We start from the raw sequence: 20,984 nt of genomic DNA on the forward strand, positions 1-20,984 counted from the left end.
TTGACGGCTGCTCCTTCCTATCAGCTTCCAACACATTTCAAAACAAAGTTGCAAGACAGGAACACGCTGAACTTTTCACTGCTGCAGCAGGCAGGGGAGGTGCAATTGGAATTTTCATGCCCTCTTCTTGGCCCTCATGATTCTGCAGAGGCCGGGAGGGAGGGGGAGGCCTTGGCGTGCGGGAGGGTTTGTATTGAAAGCGCGGGTTTGCAAGCAGCGGCCCTTGTCGGGGCGGGCGGGGTGCGGGAGGAGGAGAAGATGAGCCGCTGTCGCTCGCAGTTCAGGGCCCGTCATTCGCTCCGACACTTCTGAAGCAGCTGCACCAAAGATACTATAGCTATAGGATCTTTGAGCTGCACCGCTCGGCCCGGTTGGCTGGCGGAGGAGGGAGGCGGTGGCGAGGAGTTCCCAACGGCCAAGGCAGCGGGGCGATGTTGTCCGAGGACCACTGACCCTCCTTCCTCCATACCTCGCCCCCCTTTTTTTTCTTTCTCTCTCTCCCTCTCTCCCTCCTCCCTCCTCTCCCTCTCCTCTCTCCCTCTCCCTCTCTCTCCCCTTTCTCTCAGCGCGCAACGCTGTGTGTCTGGTATTTGTTCCCTCTCCCTCTCCCTAGCCCCCTCCCCTCTCCCTCCCCCTCTCCCTCTCCCTCTCCCTCCTCTCTCTCTCCCCCTCTCCCCTCCCCCCTCTCCCCCCCCCTCCCCCTCCCTCTCTCCCCCTCTCTCCCCCTCCCCCTCCCTCTCTCTCTCCTCTCTCTCTCTCTCCCTCTCTCTCCCTCTCCCCCCCCCCCCCTTATCCTGGGACCCCTCCTCTACATCCAGCACTGATCCCCATTCCCGCCTCGATTCAGTCCTCACTGACATCCCCTGTGCTCCCCTCCCCATCTCCACCCCCCCCCCCAATCTATTCATCCAGCGCTGATTACCCAATCCACCTCGCATTGATTCTCCTGCCACCCCCCATCCACCCTGCACTGGTTCCCCAATTCACCCTGTACTTACCCCTTTCCCATCCATCCTGCACTTCTCCATCCATCCTGTACTGATCCCCCATCCATCCTGTACTAATCCACGCCTTCGCTCCATAGATGCTGCCTCACCCGCCAAGTTTCTCCAGCACTTTTGTCTACCCCCATCCATCCCGTACTGGACATTCAACACCACTGACATCCCCCGTGCTCTCCCCTCACAATTTTACCTACTCCAACCAACACGTACTAATTCACCTGCCTCAATCCATCCATTCTGCACCAACTGCCTTCTAACCCCCCTCCCCCCTGCCATCTATCCACCCACACACACACCCCTCCCTGACCCTATTGTCCTGGAAATGTCAGAGCGAACATTGACTATGTTTGACAACGGAATGCAATAAAATATGTTTTAACTCCCAATGTTATTATTTGTTTTCATCCATAAAGATGGATTAATTAAATTGTGAACACGTGGAACATTAAAACCCCAGTGTTCGATTGTCACTGCTACCGTTGACACGTTATTACAAAATTCATTTTAACGGCAAATCAATGCTCTTAATACGGAATATCAGTTATTTAATGAGCAACATTCACAACTATACGTACGCATATAGGTTACCATGGTACAAGATTTATTGACACAGGTTGATCATACGCTGAATAATTAAACCACATTTTTGTTTGGAAGTGGAAAGAACTAATAGAAATTGCATTAATTGCAATGTGTAAAAAGAGTTGAGATACTGCCTTATAATTTAGCTGCATGTCATTGTGGGAATTGTCATGTCTTGATTGGTGAATGTTTAGTTTGTGACTTTATTTGAAGCAGAAATAATATGTGAATGCTTCATTGAGTATAATTCCGACTGGTAACTACGCATTTCGTCTGAGCACATTATCGCACGCGTCATGCAAGCCATCTTAAATGACCACCTAAACTGTCATTTGGCAACCTAAAAAGCTGCCAAGGTTGCCCGGCTAGCAACAGGGAAAAAAAGTTAAGCGAGAGCCCTGAACTTGATTGTGAAATGTTTGGGGGAGTAATGGGCCAAATGCAGACAAATCAGACTAGCTCAGGAGATACCTTGGTTGCATGGACGGGCTTGGCTGAAGGGCCTGTTCCATAGTTAATGCCATATGATTCAATGTATTCCTCTGTCTTTCGTGTTGCTGTAGTAACACACGTACTGCACCAACATTACAAGACTTTGTGTAAGAGAATTCTTGTCATACTTTCTGCATTAAGGCAAAATAAATTTGTTGTACATGTTCCCAAACTGTTGCACAAAACAACTTAATTGCACTCGGCTTGGTTCTATCCATACTTTAGCCATTTATTTGTTCTGTCTCAGTTATTCCTCTTTTTCAAAAGTAGAATTTATGATATCTCTAAAAATGTTTCCTTAAATATTCAGAATATTGCTTTTATCAGAATATTAGTTCAATATTGGGTTTAATAAAATAGCTTTATAGGTCTAGGTTGTTCCATTGTTACCCAATATCTAAAGTGAAACAGTGTCTTTAGAAATGGGCATGTTTTACCCCACAATCTGTTTTGTGACATCACACAATATGCAAATATCATAGCAATAAAACATGATACAAAGCAGTATCTTTGATACAAAGATTCTTTGTGGCAATCTTTTGGGTGTGTCCATAATTCTGAAAAGAAGCATTATAAGTTCAATTATTTCAGATGACTAAACTCCATAAATAAGCCACACCTTGGCAAACCAGCTAGTTTTGACTGTTGTACTGATAACTATGCATCATCAGATAACGTAAGCCAGAGGTGAAAAAGTTGCTTCACAATGGAACAAGACATAACCTGTAGATTTACAGGTCATCTTTTGGGCAAGTGTAGTCAAAACTGATGGACTGGAAGATAGGTAATGTAATGCAATTGTTTTCTTTAAAAACAAACGGGTGTGGTTATAGACCCAGGGATTAATGTTAGATTGGTGTAAATGCGTGGTTGATAGTCAGCACAAACTTTCTGTGCTCTACCTTTTCATGTCTGTATGACTCCTACGATGTTTGACAATTTCCCACAGAACAGGAAGTAAAATCTTCTGGAGATCCAATGAAAGTGATAACTCGGTGACAGGCAGTAGTTATTCTAACAATTGGATGAATGTTCAAATGGGTTCCAGATGATCATTGTATTTTATGAGGAAAAATTGAGGCAAATGAGTTGGTATTGTCAGATTTAAAAGAATGAGAATTTATGGAATGGAGATGAGTTCACAGCATGGAGAAGAAATTGAGAACTCGAGAGCAAGACTCAAGATAAGGGGTTGCCATTCTTTACTGAAATGAAGGAATATAAAACTTCACTTTGACTGCATTTGGATTATTGTTTGCAGTTCTCTTTGTCCCACTACAGGAAGGATGTGGAGGCTTGGAAGAGGGTTCAGAAGAGGTTCACCAGGATGTTCCTATGATTCAAGAATAGTAGTTATAAGGAGAGATTGGACAAACTTGGATTGTTTTCTCTGAAGTATTAGAATCTGAGGGAAGGCCTGGAAGAAGTTTATAAAATTATAACTGGCACAGATAATGCAGACTGTCAGAGACTTATTCCCAAGGTAGAAATGTCAAATACCATAGAGCGTAGAGGGGAAAAATTGAAAGATGTGTGCAGCAACTTTTTTTACTCTGGTACGTATAGTGGTAGGTGCCTGGAATATGCTGCCAGGGATGGTGGTAGGCGTAGAAACATAGAATATAGAGGGGCACAGCACAAGAACAGACTGTCCCAAAGTATCTGTATTGAACATGATGCCAAGACCAACCTATCTACTTCCAAGTAACATATATCCTCCACTCCCTAAATATACACATGCCTATCCAAAAATATCTTAAATGCCACTATCATATCAACCTCAAACACCCACACTCCCCCCCCCCCCCCCCCCCCTTCCCCCCTCCAGCAGTTTCTTTTAGGTACTCATAACCCTGTGTTTGTAAAAAAAATACTTGCTTCACATCTCCTTTAAACGTTGCCCCTCTCACCTTAACACTATGCCCTGTACTAATATTTGATTTTTCCTTACTGGTAGAAAAGATTCTGATTGTCTACCTTATCTATGCCTCTCATAATTGTATATATTTTGACCTGGTTCCCCGCAACCTCCGGTGTTCCAGAGAAAACAGTCCAAGTCTGCCCAACGTATTGCTAACACACTTTCTGGAAAAGCTCCTCTGCACCCTTTCTAAAGCTTCCACATTCTTCCTGTAATGGGGCAACTGGAAATGCACGCAATACTCCAAATACGGTCTAATCAAAGTTCTCTAGAGCTACAACGTGACTTCCTGACTCTCATACTTACTGCCCTGACCAATGAAGGCAAACATACCACATGCTTCTTTACCATTCTACTACTCATGTTGCCACTTTCGAGAAGTTATGGACCGACCCCAAGATCCCTCTGTACATCAATGTTGTTGGGTCATGCCATTAATTGCATATTTTCCTCTTGCATTTGACTGCCCAAAGTGCAACACTTGACACTTGCTTGGAATAACCTCCATCTGTCATTTCTGCCCCCCATTTCTGTAGCTGATCTATATACTGCTGTATATTTTGAAAGCCTTCTTCATAGTCCGCAATCCCAGAAATCTTGGTGTGCTCTGCAAATTTACTAACCTATCTATCTACGTCATTCATATTTATCACAAGGAACAGAGATCCCAGCACAGAGCCACTAGTCACAGACCTCCAGCCTGAATATTGATTTACCACCACAACCCTTGACTATGTAAACCAGTTCCAAATTCACATGACCAAGTAACTGTTAATCCCATGCATCTTCAGGCTACCATGGGGGACTTTATCAATGATACAATATGATAAAACTTTATTCATCCCTGGAGGGAAATTGGTCTACTAACAGTCACAACACACAAGGTACACGGAACTTGAAATTAAAATTAAATTAAAAGTGAGGGAAAAAAAGAAACAGACAAGCGACTGTTGGCTGGCTGTCGTGTGCACAGTGCCTTAACTGGAACAAACAAACAAACACAGGCTTATCCCCATGAAAAAGTTACTTTTATAACAACTAAACAGGTTTGCTTCTTAATAATCAGACAACTCACAAACATTTGGTAGACCAATTCAAAACTTTACTATATCGGCCAATGGAAGGGAGGGAGAACTCTAGTCAAGTAAGCAATACAGACACTTCACTGTCCTCATCCACTTCCCCGAACAACAGAATTACATCGTATTATATAGTGGGGTTTTTTTTGTCACCTTAGCACATTCCACAGACATGGTCAGAGGTACAGGAAAATAAAGGTTTCTACAGAATGCATCACATCAAAGGCATTTTGTCATATGGTACAAGATATTTTACATATTAAAGAGATCAGCCATTTGTTATTGCCCCTTAATGAGATCAATCTAGCTTCTTCTCTGCTTCCTCTCTCGTCATTTGGGAGACAAATGTTATAGTATTCATTATCTCAATACACAGCAACCTGAGGCAAACCTAAACTTGCCTTTCTGTATTATTCTACTGGAGAAAAGCCTAATTTGAGACTAAATATAAGTTGTAAGCTAGCCCAGGAACCAATTTAATATATTTTTAACTTAATTCAGCCTTATCACCCATGGCAGAGGATACTAAAATCCATTAAATAACATCCACTACCCTAGCCTCATCGATCACCTTGGTCACCTTTTCAAAAAACTTGATTTTAGTAACACACGACGTGTTCTGTACAAAGCCATGCTGACTGTCCCTAATTAAACCATTCTCTTCCATTCGGGAGTAAGTCCTTTCCCGAAGAATCCTCTTCAATAGTTTTCCTACCACTGTGAGACTCACCAACCTATAATTCCCTAGAATCTATCTACTTCCCTTCTTAAATAAAGGAACAACTTTAGCTGATCTCCAGCCCGCTAGGACCTCGTTCATGGCCAGAGAAAATAAAAAAATCTTCATCAAGTCTCCTGCAATCTCCTCTTTTGCCTCTCTCAATAACCTGGGACAGATCCCACCAGGTCCTCTGGATTTATCCACCTTAATGCTCTTCAAGAGCCCTAACAACACCTCAATCTCAAACTACCCTTGTATATCAGTATTCACACTGATCTCACTGTCCTCTATGTCCTTCACCTTGGTGAAAACAGGTGCAAAGTACACGTTTATTATCTCACATACATCCCAGACTTCAAGCACAAATTCCCACCTTGATCCTTCAGTGGTCCTACATTCTCCCTGGATCTCTTTTGAATGTAGGTATAAAAAGTTTTGGTATTTTATTTAATCCAACTTACCTTTGCCAGTTCAAGGCCCCTTTTGGCCATTATATTGCCTGCTTTCCTCTTTTCTGTATATTCCTCAAAGGTCTTGTCTGAGTCCATGCACTTGCATGCGCTTCCTTTTTCTTTTTGACCAAATTTACAACCTCTTTGGTCATCCCAGGTTCCCTTATTTTGCCATCTTTATCTCCCCTCAAATGATAGTGATATTTAAGAGCCATTTGTACATACAGAGGGATATGGATCATGTGTTGATTAATGGGGTTAATGTGACATCATGGTCAGTACAGATATTGTGTACTGAACGAGTTCCTGTACTGCTCATGTCGAGCATTGTTGCAACTTCCTGATTCCATTCCTTTTGTCTTTACATAACAAAAATATAAATGTCTTATTGTTGAAATTTGATCCAGCTAATTTACAAGGAAACCTATTTGAATATATATATAAAAATAACTTTAATATAATTTAGTCCAGTATTATCTTTCTATCCGGGCCCACCTCTCGCCTTGCCAAAAACACTGGTTATGCTCACTCAGCTTGTATAAGACTATTGATTTGTGGAACCAAATGCATCAGGCTTATTCAAGCCAGTGCATTGCAGGGTTTAATTTACTGAGCCTTTGTTGAAAGTGAATGTATCTGGGAATTGCATTTAATAGTTACATCAGAAAACTGACAGAGGTAATGACATTTCCAGCGAAAAAATAGGAAGGTGAGATGGGGAAAGTTGAATGGAGATTGCGGGGCAAGTTTTTTTTTTTACACAGATAGTATTGGCGGCCTGGAATTCATTACCAGGGATGGTAGTGGGGTCAGATACGATAGTGACGATTAAGAGGCTTTTAGATGGGCACATGGAAGTGCAGGGAATAGAAGGAAATGGATCATGTACAGGCAGAGGAGACCAACTTAGCATCATGTTCAACCATGGACGAGAGGCAGATTTCACTAATGGAAAAAAAATACTGACATTCATTAATAAGGAGGTGGTACAGGGTACTTGAAAACTAAAATATGAATACAGCAGAGATAGCATGGATTAATGGATGAGGGAAAAGAATACAAAGTACTGAAGTAACTTAGGTCAGGCAGCATCCCTGGAGAACATGCATAGATGATGTTTTTGGTTAAGAACCTTTTTCAAACAGATTGTGGGGGGGGGGGGGGAGAAGAAAGCTGGAAAAGGAGAGAGGTAGGACAGAGCATGGCAGGTAATAGGTGGACACAGGCGAGGAGGAACAGAGCCCAAAGCCAAGAACGGTAGGTATGAGAGAGTGTTTGAAGAGTAGCAGATTGTGAAGCCAGGGAGGAGGAAAGTTACAATCTCAAAATGTAATCTCAAAATCCCAATTAGGTCAAAAAACAATCCCCCCTTTACCCCCATACTTCCCATTTCTTCCTCACAGCTTCCCTCCCCTGGGCACCACCTGCACTCCTATATAGTTCTCTCATCCCCCCTCGTGATGCATTTGGTTTTTCAGAAGGCCTTTAAGGTACCACACAAGATGATTAAACAAAATTAGCATATATGTTATGGGATTGAGGATAGTTTCAGGGATTGGGTGGGAATAAACAGGTCATTTTCTAATTGAAAGCCTTTGACAAGCTGGGCACTGCAGTGCTAAGATCCCAGTTCTCACAATCTATTTCATAGATCTAGCCTCCCTAACTAAAACAGATAGGGAGGCTAGAGCTTGATGTGCGAAGCAAGGTAGGAGATAATTGTGCCCTGGCAGAGATATTGCACGTACGTTATCCACAGGTGAGGTGCCAGAAGATTGGAGGTTAGCAAACATTGCCTTGATCACAATGAATGGTGGTGCTGGCTCGAAGAGCCAAATGGCCTCCTCCTGCACCTATTGCTGTCTATGTGGAGTTTGCACATTTGTTCGATGATTGCATAGGTTTTCTCCAGGTGCTCCGGTTTCATTCCACACCCCCAAAAACTTGCGGGTCTGTACATGAATTGCCCTCTGTCAAAAAAGATTGCCCCTTATGTGCAGGAAATGGATGAGAGAGTGGAATAACATAGAATTAGTATTCACAGGTAACTGATGGGTGGCGTGGAAAGAAGGGCTGTATCTCTAAACCTAAACCAAACTATATGTTGCACATTTTTCAAAATGTGGTTGGACTGAACTTGTGGTCTGTACAATTTTGGTCACCACATTATAGAAGATATGTGGTTGTACTGAAGAAAGTGCGGAGGAGATTCACCAGCTTCCGAGCATGAGCCAGGGCATTGATTGTAAGAGTAGGGAAGTCATGATGCAACTTTATATGCCTTTGGTTAGGCGGCATTTGGAGTATTGTGTGCAGTTCTGGTCACCCCATTACAGGAAGGATGGATGGGAGGCTTTGGAAAGGGTTCAGTGGAGGTTTACCAGAATGATGCTGGGTGTTAGCTACAGGGAGAGGTTGGACAGACTTGGATTGTTTTCTTTGGAAAGCCGGCGGTTGCAGGGAGACCTGATTAAGGTATAGAAAATTAGGAGAGGCATAGGTAGGGAAAACAGTCAGAATCTCTCCCAGGATGGAAAAATTAAAGACTAGAAGGCATTGTTTTAGAGTGAGAGGAGCAAAGTATAAAGGAAATGTGCGGGGCAATTTTTTTTAACGCAGACTGGGGACTGCCTGGAATGCACTGCCATGGTTGAGACATTTGCGATAGTGGCGTTTAAGAGACTTTTGGATAGGCATATCGATACAAATGGAGGTATATGGATTATGTGCAGGTAGATAAGTGATGGTCTTGGCATCATGTTCGGCACAGACATTGTGGGCCAAAGGGCCTGTTCCTGTGCTATACTGTTCTATGTTGCATGGATTAGTGCACTTACATATGGGGAGAGATTGGAGAGGCTGGGTTTGTTTTTGCTGGAGCAAAGAAGGCTGAATGGTAATCAGAGAGGTATATAAGCTTCTAAGATACACAGGTATGTCAGATTTTTTCCTTCCTGTCACAGAAAGAATAATGTCACCAGGGCATAAATTTAAGGGTTTAAGGAAGGAGTTTTAAAGAGGTTTTGAAGAGTACGTCTTTACACAGAGAATGGTTGATATCTGTAACTTGATGCTAGAGGAGGTGGGAGAGCTAACTAAAATCATACAAATGATATGACCCTTAGTGTGGGAAGATGGGATTTGTGTAGCTGGGCATAAAAGATTGGCATGGACAAGGTGAGACGAAGGGCTGTGGTGTACAACTCTATGGCAGAAATAAGAAATGATCTTATTCATGTGTGAAAGGTTATTGTTTCCCTTGGCTCGAACACCCAGAAGAGGAGTCACCACCTTAGGGTTGAGACCAGAAAAAATGTCTTCATCCAGAGATTAGTGACTCTTTAGAGATCTCTATCCAAGATGGGCAGTGATTGAGACAGGTACGATATTGCCATTTAAGAGACTTTTGCATGGAATGGATTATCACCCTGAATAATGGATTATGTGCATTCTGGGCTGAAATGCCTTATCCTGTGCTCTACTGTTCTATGTTCTGTGGAGCTTCAATCATCGAATATAATTAAGGCAGATGATTAATTTAGGAAGATTGAGGAAATATAGACGTATGAGGTCAGTGCAGGCAAGTGAAGTAAAGGGTCAGACATGATCTTTTTAAGTGTAGTTGAAGGGGCAATTTGGAACGTTATCTTCCTCCTTGTTGCCTCTCAATATCACTGAATAATAATAATAATAATAATTTATTTGTCATTCAAACATATAAGTATACACTTGAACGAATGCACTTTGCACCTCACGGGGCTGAGGTGCAAAGTGCACAGTGGTTGATATTGATGTATGGTGTGAGTGCTGCGCATGCGTGTGTTTTAGGTGTGTGTGTGTGTGTGTGCGTTGGGGGGCAGCAGGGTGTTCATTATTCTGCAAGCCAGGGGGAAGAAGCTGTTGCACATCCTGATGGTGCTGGCCTTGATGCTCCGGTACCTCATGCTGGACGGCAGAGGCGCAAAGAGTCCATGTGGGTGGAGTCTTTGTCCAACAGTCTTTATAATGTTGGAATTTTTCAGAGGCACCTTTTGTTGAAAATGTCCAGAATGGATGGGATGTTCTCGGCTGTCCTGACTAATCGCATCCTGCTTGATGCGGTGCAGTTGCCGTACCAGACGGTGATGCAGCTGGTCATGACGCTCTCTATTGGTACCTCTGTTGAACATAGAGAGGATGGTGGTGGAAGCCTAGCTCATTTCAGCCTCCTGAGGAAGTACAGCCTCTGCCAAGCCCTCCTGGCCAAGAGTGTAATGTTGAGAGACCAAGAGAGGTCATCAGCGAGGTGCACCCCGAGGAATTTGATGTTGCAAACCCTCCCCACGATGGAGCCATTGATGTGCACGGGGAGTGGGCAGCTTGCGTTCTCCTGAAGTCTACAATCATCTCTTTGGTCTTGGTGACGTTCAGAGACAGATTGTTGTCTTCGCACCAGTTCACAAGCTGCGCCACTTCCTCTCTGTAGGCAGTCTAATTGTTGTCTCTGATGAGGCCCACCACTGTACTGTCATCTGCCAATTTGATTATTTAGTTGGTGTTGTGTTTGGCCGCACAGTCGTGGGTGTTCACAGTGTGAAAAGCAGTGGATTAAACACACAGCCTTGGGGAGCTCCGGTGTTCAGGGTGATAGTGTTTGAGGTGTTGTTGCCAACACGGACTGACTATGCTTGATGTGTTAAGAAGTCCAGGATCGAGTTGCAGAGGGGGGTATAGAAGCCGAGCAGGGAGAGCTTCACAACCAGCTTCTGAGGGATGATCGTGTTGAATGCCAAGCTGCAGTCAATAAATAGCATTTAGCGTAGGTTTTGTTTTGTGTCAATGTGGGAGAGGACTGCGTGGAGGGTGGAGGAGATGGCATCTTCTGTGGAGCGGTTAGGGCGGTATGCGAACTGGTGGGGTTCCAGTGAGGTGGGGAGGCTATTCTTGATGTGTTCCATGACCAACCATTCGAAGCACTTCATCACGATGGGGGTCAGTGTCATGGAACGGTAGTCATTGAGGCAGGAAACAGATGACTTTTTTGGCATCGGGACGATGGTGGCGGCTTTGAAGCAAGTGGGGACGGTAGCCTGGTTCAGGGAGATGTTGAAAATGTCTGTGAGGACATCCACCAGCTGGTTAGCACATTCCTCGAGCACACGACCAGGTATGTTGTCTGGTCGTGGGGCTTTCCGTGGGTCGACCCTGGTTAATGCTCTCCACAAGTCGGCTGAATCCAGGGTTATCATCTGTTCCTCGGGGGTAGGAGTGGACTTCCTCCCAGACATGGCGTTAAGTGCCTCAAAGCGTGCATAAAAGTCATTTTACTTGTCCGGAAGGGAGGCATCGCTGTTGTTGGAATGTGATGCTCCTTTATAGTCCGTGATGGACCGGTTACCCTGCCACATATGTCTGCAGTCCCTGATGTTGCAGAAGTGGCCATGGAAACACCAGTTCAACAATTTATTTTAAGAAAGTTAATAGAATTTGGTAGTTTTTTAACCAGTATTTAAGGTAGAAATTGTTTGAAAGTAAATGTATCTTTTTTTTAATTTTTTTTTTATATGATTTTTTATTTTTAAGCAGAACAAGAAAAAGAAAACAATAGAAAGGGGAAAAAGTGGAAAAATAGATGGTAGAGAGTAGAAAAACGTGAAGTGTGTATATAAAAAAAAAAAAGGAAGAGAGAAAGTGGAAAGTAGAAATAGAAGAGAAGGCCCCTTAAAAGAGAATTTTTCAAATCTGTATTCGGAGATGTAGCTCTATCCGCGTCATGAACTGAAATCAGCAATCCTTACGGCACCGCTGCATCACATGATTCCAAAAAGTCGATGAAAGGAGACCAACTCTTTAAGAATTGGTCATATTTATCTATTAGTCGGAGTCTCATTTCTTCAAGGCGTGCTATGTCCATCATATTCCTAATCCACATTTTAACAGTTGGTGTGGTTGTATTTTTCCAAAATTTAAGTATCAATTTCTTTCCAATTATTAACCCATAATTAAAAAAAACATTTTGATCTTTATTTAAATTGGTATCTTCTCCTATTATTCCAAATATAATCCATTCCGTTTTGGGTTCTATTCTTGACTTGAAAATCTTTGTAAATATATCAAATATATCACTCCAAAATTTATTCAACTTTGTACATCCAACAAATGAGTGTGTTATATTAGCGTTTTGAAACAAACATTTATCGCATCTGGGAGAGACGTTTGGATAAAATGTATTCAACCTCGTTTTTGAATAATATAGTCTATGTAATAATTTGAATTGAATTAAATTATGTCTTGCATTAATAGAACAGTTATGTGTATTCATCAAATACTTTTCCCATCTATCCTTCGAGATCTTTATCATTAGCTCTTGTTCCCAATCTTCCCTTAATGCTTCTGTTGAGGGTGATTCTCTATTTAATATATTATTATAAAAGTATGATATTAATTTTTGTGAATCAGCCTTAATATTCATTGCTTCTTCTGTATCTTAACATTCTGTAAATCAATGTTTTACTTGCAGAACTTCGACAGAGGAGCCAGTCCAAAGGGACTTATTAATTCTGCAGGCTACAAGGTGCTGAACACAATGGATCAGTATCTGGAACTGATTAACAGCAGTATGCCAGGTAAATACCAGAGCATTTCTGAAAATGAGAAGGGACATGGGACAGGTAATATGACTGGCAGGAAAAATCATTGCCTTTCCTGACGGGAGTGCTAGTCAAATCTTCCAGTATTTTTCGGAAGGGTTAGGGATGGGAGGAATGTGAGGGAAAGCATTGGACAAAAGATTCAGGTGGTGGTTTAAAATAAAAAATGAGCCCTATTTAACGTTCACAAGTTAAAGGAGTAGAATTAAGCCATTCAGCCTCTCGTGTCTACTCCGCCATTCAATCATTGCTGATCTTTGCCTCCTAATCCCATTTTCCTGCCTTTTTTGACCTCCACAGCCCTTTGTGGCAATGAGTTCCACAGATTAACTATCCTCTGATTAAAGTCATCCTTCCTCATGTTTCTAAAAGAGCGCCCTTTAATTCTCAAGCTATGACATCTGGTCTTAGACTCTCCCACCAGTGGAAACATCCTTTCCACATCCACTCTGTCTTTGCCTTATTCTGTTACAATGAGGTCCCCTTCAACCTTCTAAACTCCAGTGAGTAGAGTCCCAATGCTGTGAAGTGCTCATCATATGCTAACCCACTCATTCCTGGAATCGTTCTTGTAAACCTCCTCTGGACCCTCACCAGAGGCGGCATAATCCTTCCTCCGATATGGGGCCCAAATTTGCTCACAGTACTCCAAATGCAGCCTGACCAATGTCTTATTTAACCAAGAGCCTCAGCATTACATCTCTGTTTTTGTATTCCAGTCCTCTTGATATAAATGCGAACATTGAATTTGCCTTCCTTATTACCGATTCGACTTGCAAATTAACTGTTTGGGAGTCCAGCACCAGCACTCCCAAGTTCCTTTGCACCGATTTCTGGATTCTCTCACAATTTAGAAAATAATCTATGCCCTTATTACCAAAACATTCCAGAAAATGTTCCAGCATCGCCATTTAATATGATCAATGCTGATCATTCAAAATCAGTACCCCGTTCCGGCTTTTTCCCCATAACCCTTGATTCCCTTAGCCTTAAGTGCTAAATCTAACTCTCTTGAAAACCTCCTGTGAATTGGCCTCCACTGCCTTCTGTGGCAGATAATTCCACAGATTCACAACTCTCTAGGTGAAAAAGATTTACCTCATCTCCGTCCTAAATGGCCAACCCCTTATTCTTAAACTGTGAGCCCTGGTTCTGGTCTCACCCAACATCAGCAACATTATTCCTGCATCTACCCTGTCCAATCCTCTTAAGAATTTTATATGCAAGGAGTCTCTTGCCCAGAGTAGGTGAATCGAGGACCAGAGGGCATAGGTTTAAGGTGAAGGGGAAAAGATTTAATAGGAATCTGAGGGGTAACTTTTTCACACAAAAGGTGGTGGGTGTATCAAACAAGCTGCCAGAGGAGGCCGTTGAGGCAGGGACTATCCCAATGTTTAAGAAACAGTTAGACAGGTACATGGATAGGACAGATTTGGAGGGATATGGACCAAACGCGGGCAGGTGGGACTACTGTATGACTCTAGCTTTCCGCTAATCTTTGCCATATTATACGCCTTCCTATTAGTTTTATGCCGTCTTTGATGTGCTTTGTCAGCCACAGTCACCCTTAGTCCGCTTCCTCCTGTTTGGGATGAAAAGATGCTGTATCTTCTGAATTACTCCTAGAAACGCCTGCCATTGTTGCTTGGCTCCCCTTCCAATCAACTTTAACCAGCTCCTTCCGCATGCCTCTGTAGTTACCTCTGTTCAACAGTAGTTCTAGTTCAGTAAGACTGATATATCCAAATTCACCTTCTCCCTCTCAAGCTGCAGGTTGAATTGTATTATATAATGATCACTGCTTCCTAGGGGTTCTTCACCTGAAGCTCCCGAATCAAATCTGGTTCATTACACAACACCAAATCCAGAATTGCCTTTTCCCCGGTGGGGCACAGGGAAGAGAGGGTTGTGTAAAAGGTGGGGGGTTGTTTGTAGGTTAGTTACCTAAAATTGGAGAATTGAATGTTAGGTTGGAAGCTGCCCAAGCTTCCTTGTGTTTGGCCTCACGCTGGTAATGGAGGAGGCCAAGGACAGAAAGGTCAGTGTGGGAAGGGGAGATAAAATGGTTAGCGAGCGGGAGATCTAGCAGGCCGTGGCAGACCAAGTGCAAGTGGTCAGTGAACATGTTTTTTTAACTAAGTTTGATCTTAACACGATAAGTTGGAAAGCAAATTATAAGAATAGAGAAAAATTGTTTAAGCAGGCAAATATTGGTCAGGGTATAAAGTGGATTACTTCTTAGAATAGATAGAACAGAACATTGTTTAATTGGACAAATTATGAAAACTGCAGTGCCTTGTTAATGAAACATACACTTAGGAACCCAGGCACAATGTTGACCTCTACTGTAAGAGAAGTGGGGTATAAAAACAGTTACTGGTAAATCTTGCTGCAGTTTAATGAAACCATGTCTGGAGTACCGTGTACAGCTTTGCTCCCCTTATTTAACAAGCGATATGCTTGCAGTGGAGGCATCAGAGAAAGGTTTCTGGGCTGTTTCCTAGAATTAAATACCGTATTTCCCGGCAATGAAGACCCTATTTTTTACCCAAAAATAAGGCACGAAAATGTACCTGCGTTTTGGAGGCCAAAGGTTAGGTTGTTAGCCAAGAACGATAGACTTGGCTATCCCTCAGTACAGCAACATCAAGAACGATGTTACTGTACTGAGAAATAGCCTAGTCTATCCCTCATTGCTGGCAGCTGATAGGAAGCGGCTGTAAAGTGGAAAACGGCTGTAAAAGGACAGCGCCACCGGGGAGGAGAGTTCCTTTCACAGCGGGTGGGGAGTCTGGCCCGGGTCAGCACGGGCAGGAGCGTTGAGAAGGAGGGGGTCGGAGATCATGCCAGCAACTCACTCACTCAACGCTGCGCGGAGCCACCGCATTGTGGCCGGGGAGAGAAGTAGCTCGCGTGGCTGCAACCGGCCGCCGGGACCGGACAGCGGAACCGGCCTCCACCTCAGCACCACCTGCCAGCCCGCTCACCTCTGGCAGAGATCTCTGTCGGAACACCTCTCTCCTGCCACTCGCCTGCCTCGCTCATGTCAGCCGCTTCCCACAAATCCTTAAATTCCGACTGCCGCCGGGAGCAGGACATGGCCTCACTTGCTGCGCTGGGTGACACTGCATGGCATTCACTGCCCGGTCCTTGTCTTTCAAGAGCAAAGATCATAGAGCGGAGCGGGTCAGCAGGCGATGGATAACATGACAGTGGACGGTGGAGCTTCCTCCTGTGTCAGCGCAAGTAACCTCAATTGGTCCCTTGAACTAGTATTGTCATTCAATAAGATCACAACTGATTCAACTTGTCCCGGTGTGCTCCCGTTTTTCCCACCATCTCTCCAGCTGCCATCACCCTCCACCCCCCACTAATTCAGTCATTCAGAATGGAGGAGATCTGGAAGCCTTGGGCAAATTGAATTGTTACTTTCTTTGTTTTCCATTTATTTATTTATTTTTGCACGTGAGAAATTCTATGTCCTACCAGCCTTTTTTCAAAATTTAGCAACTCAAAATGGGGGTGCGTCTTCATTGCCGGGAAATACGTCAGTCGTATTGCTTTGAATAATTGAACAGAGTAGGCCTGTGCTTTGTGTGGGGGTTAAACGAAAATGTCATTGGAATGTGTAAACTTCCGACAGGCTTGACAGGTAGACACTAAAGGCTTTTTCCTGTCATCTGAGAATCGAGGGGCCGTAGTTTCAGAATACGGGGTTGTCTGTTACAGATGAAGATACAGTGACTTTCTCTAGAGGTCGTTATAGGTTCAGATGGAATATTCAAAATTATAGAGAACTGCCATTAAATTGGTGTTGAAAAGGTGTTGAGTTGCATGGATAGGAAAGGTATGGAGGTATTTGGGCCAAATAAGGGCAAGTGGGACTCGTGTAGATAGGGCATCTTGGTGGGCATTGGAAAGTTGGGCCGAAGTGTCTGATTGCATGATGTATGACTGCGAGCAGACTGATCTGATTGATTGATGGAGCAGGTGTGAAGGGGCTCCTTGTTCTTATGGAAATGTTCATGGCATTGCAAGAGAGTTTAATTTGAGAGAATCATTCTTTTTCATCTCCTATAGGAATTAAAGGAAAGGCGAGCAGTTCTCCATTTGTGAAATTGCCAACAGAGTTCTGCACCATTTTATGGCATCCATTTGGACATCATCACTACTTCTGTGTTGTATCAGAGAAAGAGCAGCAGAAGTGGCATGCTGTTTTTCAGGACTGTGTGCGCCATCTAAACAATGGTGAGTCTTCTCTGCGGGTTATTTTTATTTTTTTCAAAGCACATTTTTTCCTTTCTGGAAAGTAGATTGTTGGGTATCTACAAATTGTTAACACCATTAATTAAGCTCAGTGTTACTCATGTCTTCATTTTCTAACAGGATTGCAGAGGTAGTTCACTGGTTGATTATTTCTTCTCCAACCAATCTAGGACCAGATGCTTTGTTTGCCAGATTTCCAGCATTCGCTCCATATCCAAAAACTCTCAGTCTATTAACTATATAACACACAGTTCCATGTGCCAAACCTCATTCAATAAGCTGTGCGATACCTTCTAAAAATGATATGATACGATAGAACTATTTATTCCACGAGGAAAATGGATCTGCTAACAGCCATGAAACATGAAATTAAAGTGGACAGGATTGGGGATGTACAAAGATTGGGGGAGGGGGTTCAGCCTACCCCATGACAGAAGTGGGAGGAGTTGTACAGTTTGATAGCCACAGGGAAGAAGGATGTCCTATGGTGTTCTGTGGAACCAGCCTGTTGCTGAAGGTACTCCTCAGTTGACCAGTGTGTCATGGAGGGGGTGAGCTGTATTGTTCAAGATGATCCGCAGTTTGAGGAGCGTCCTCCCCTCCAAGACCACCTCCCATGAATCCAACTCTGCCCCCAGGACGGAGCCAGCCTTGGGGATCCTGATGTGTTTGTTGATCCTGTTGGCGTCCACGGCCTTCGCCCTGCTGTCCCAGCACACGGCAGCGAAGAAGATGGCACTGGCTACCACCGATTGGTAGAACATCTGCAGCATCTCACTGCAGACGTTGAAGGAGCGGAGCCTTCTCAAAAAGTACAGCTGGCTCTGTCCCTTCTTGTACAGGGCCTCAGCGTTCCTCGACCAGTCCAGTTTACTGTCCAGGTACATTCTAAGGTATTTGTACTCCCTGGTAAACTGCACATCCACACCATTGATGGAGACAGGGGACAGGGGTGTTCCTCTCCTCCTAAAGTCCACCACTAACTCCTTAGTCTTGTCGGTGTTGAGCTGCAGGTGATTCAGCCCACACCACTCTGCAAAGTCGTTGACTACACCTCTGTATTCAACTTCCCTCCCCTTACTGATGCAGCCCACAATTGCAGAGTCATCTGAAAACCTCTGCACGTGGCACAAGTCCGAGTTATATCTGAAGTCTGAGGTGTGGATGGTGAACAAGAAGGGAGAGAGGACCGTCTCCCGTTGGGCCCCTGTTGCTCACCACCATGTCAAAGACACATTTCTGTAGCCTGACATATTGTGGTCGTCCAGTCAGGTAGTTGGTGATCCTGGCAATGGAGCATCCACCTGCATCTTCATCAGTTTGCTCCCTAGCAGTGCAGGCCAAATGGTGCTAAAAGCACTGGAGAAGTCAAAAAACATAACTCTCACAGTGCTCCCAGCTTATCCAGGCGATGGAGTAGGTGAATAATAGCGTCCTCAGCCCTCATCTTTGTTTGGTAAGCGAACTGCAGGGGGTCCAGGTAGGGTTTAACCAGGGGCCGCAGGTGAGTAAGCACCAGCCTCTCCAGGGCCGCCTTAAAATCAAAATTCTCCACATCCATTGATTATTTCTCATCTACTTTACTGGATATATCCTTGAAGAGCTTAAATGTGATTTTCCTTTCGTAACATATAATATGGAAAATTACAGCACAGGAACAGGTACTTTAGCCAACCACGTATGTGCTGATCATGATACCTAATTAAATCACCCCCATCTGCTTGCACGATCCATGCCCCTGTCAAATGCTTCTTAAATAACGTTATCATATCTGCTTCCACTCTGCTATTAGTACGTTTTAGGCACCTGCCGCTCTTTAAAAAAAAATTAGTTTAGAGAGACAGCGCGGAAACAGGCCCTTCAGCCCACCGAGTCTGCACCAACCAACGATACCCGCATGGTAACATTATCCTACACACACTAGGGAAATTTGCAATTATACCAAGTCAATTAACCTACAAACCGGTACGTCTCAATTGTGGAGTACAGAGGCAAATAAATAAATGATGAGTCCTTTGTCCCAAACATTATGGAGGGCATTGTAAGATTGCAGGCAGCTGCAAGACTAATAAGGTTGTCAATGTAGAGGCAAATAATTAAATAAAGGGTCTTTGTCCCAAACATTATGGAGGGCACTGTATATGTCGTGCAGAACTGAGCATAATACTACATATGTGGCCTAATCAATGTTTTACACACCTGCAACATGACTTCTCAACTTTTATAATCAGTGCTGCCACTGATATAGGCACCTATCTACCTGTGTGCCAATGTTCAGAGAGCTATAGACTTGCATCCCAAGATCCCTCTATACATCAGCGCTCCCAAAGGTCCTTCCATTTGCTATATACTTTCCTCTTGCAATACCCTCCCAAGGGCAACACTTTACCCTCGTCTGGATTAAACATAGCTTCCATTCCTCTGCCTATATTTTCAACGGATCCATATCCCGCTGTTTCCTTTGATAACCTTACTCGTAATCCACAAACCTGCTAACTTTTGTATGAGGTGCACATTTACTAATCGGCCCACCTACATCCAAATCATAAGATAGACGCAAAATACTGGAGTACCTCAGCAGGGGAGGCAGCATCTCTGGTGAGAAGGAATTGGTTTCGGGTGGAGACCCTTCTTCAGAATATATATATTCAACATCCACTGGCCTTATTAATCATCTCTGCTGACTCGGGTTAATCTTTTTATTACTTTCGAATTGCCGAATCATACAACACAAAATAGGCTCTTCATCCCAACGCATCCACGCTGCCCAATATGCCTTATCCAAGCTAGTCCTATTTGTTCATGCCTAGCCCATAACCATTAACCTTTTCTATCCGTGTACCTGTCCATGTATTTCAAGTGTTGCAATTGCACCTGCCTTAACTACTTCTTCTAATAGCACTTTCATTTATCCTTCACCCTCTGTGTGAAAATGTTGCTAACTTTCCCATCTCACCTTAAACTTATGTCCTCTAGTTCAGCAGCATATTCCGTATGCTGGGAAAAAAAGGTGGTGAAGAAAGCAAATGGCACATTTGCCTTCATTGAATGGGGCATTGAGTGGGTCATCAGGTTAACAGTTGTACACAACATTGGTGAGACTGTAACTGGAATATTATGTGCAGTTAAGGTGAATGTTCACATGCTATTCCCATGGGAGAGGAGTCTAAACTAGAGGACATAGGTTTAAGATGAGAGGAGTTAGATTTAAAGGGAACCTGAGGTGCAAACTTTTCACACATAGAGTGATGACGTATTTAAATGTATTACGTGTTATTCGGATCAAGGCGAGAATCGGAAAGGTATGTGGAATGAACTGTCAGAGGAAGTGGTAGAATAGATGTGGGTGCACCAACAGCATTTAAAAATCACTTAGACAGGTAGATGGATAGGAAAGATTTTGAAGTATATGGGCCGAACACAGGTAAGTTGGACTAGTTCAGTTAGGCAATTTGGTCAGCAATGACACGTTGAACCAAAGAGCCTATTTCCATGTGCTGAGGACCTAATACTTCCCAATGCGTATTAGTGGGTGAACCTGTGGGTCATGAGGAGGGTACAGAGTAGTTCATTTGGATTTAGATTGGCCGATGGAAAGGGCAAGGACATAGCAGCTAGAATACAATGTGGAAGGAAATTAATTGGAATGACTTGGATAGAAGAAGTAATTTTATAAGTCATGAGGGATTGTGAAGTGTAAGTGTTCAGAGGGACCTAAATGTCCTTAGGCATATGTCACTGAAAATAGTAAGACTAAACGAGAACTTACCAGTTTGAAGTTTGATCTGTATTTTATGAGGAGTTACGTTGAGGGATTACGTGGGGAAGAACCCGCTCA

General features: G+C 43.5%; 1 protein-coding gene across 1 annotated transcript in view; it reads left to right on the plus strand.

Moving 5' to 3' along the window:
- The window catches only part of LOC129711818 (protein Niban 2-like), a 197,195-nt gene that overhangs the window by 99,306 nt on the left and 76,905 nt on the right, over positions 1-20,984 (plus strand). Inside the window, exons 4-5 of the mRNA XM_055659753.1 lie at positions 12,751-12,856; positions 16,961-17,128. Of these exons, the coding sequence (XP_055515728.1) occupies positions 12,751-12,856; positions 16,961-17,128 (274 nt within the window). The remainder of the gene's footprint in view (positions 1-12,750; positions 12,857-16,960; positions 17,129-20,984) is intronic.

The sequence above is a fragment of the Leucoraja erinacea genome, chromosome 31 (genome assembly GCF_028641065.1).
Source record: "Leucoraja erinacea ecotype New England chromosome 31, Leri_hhj_1, whole genome shotgun sequence".
Taxonomy (NCBI): domain Eukaryota; kingdom Metazoa; phylum Chordata; class Chondrichthyes; order Rajiformes; family Rajidae; genus Leucoraja; species Leucoraja erinaceus.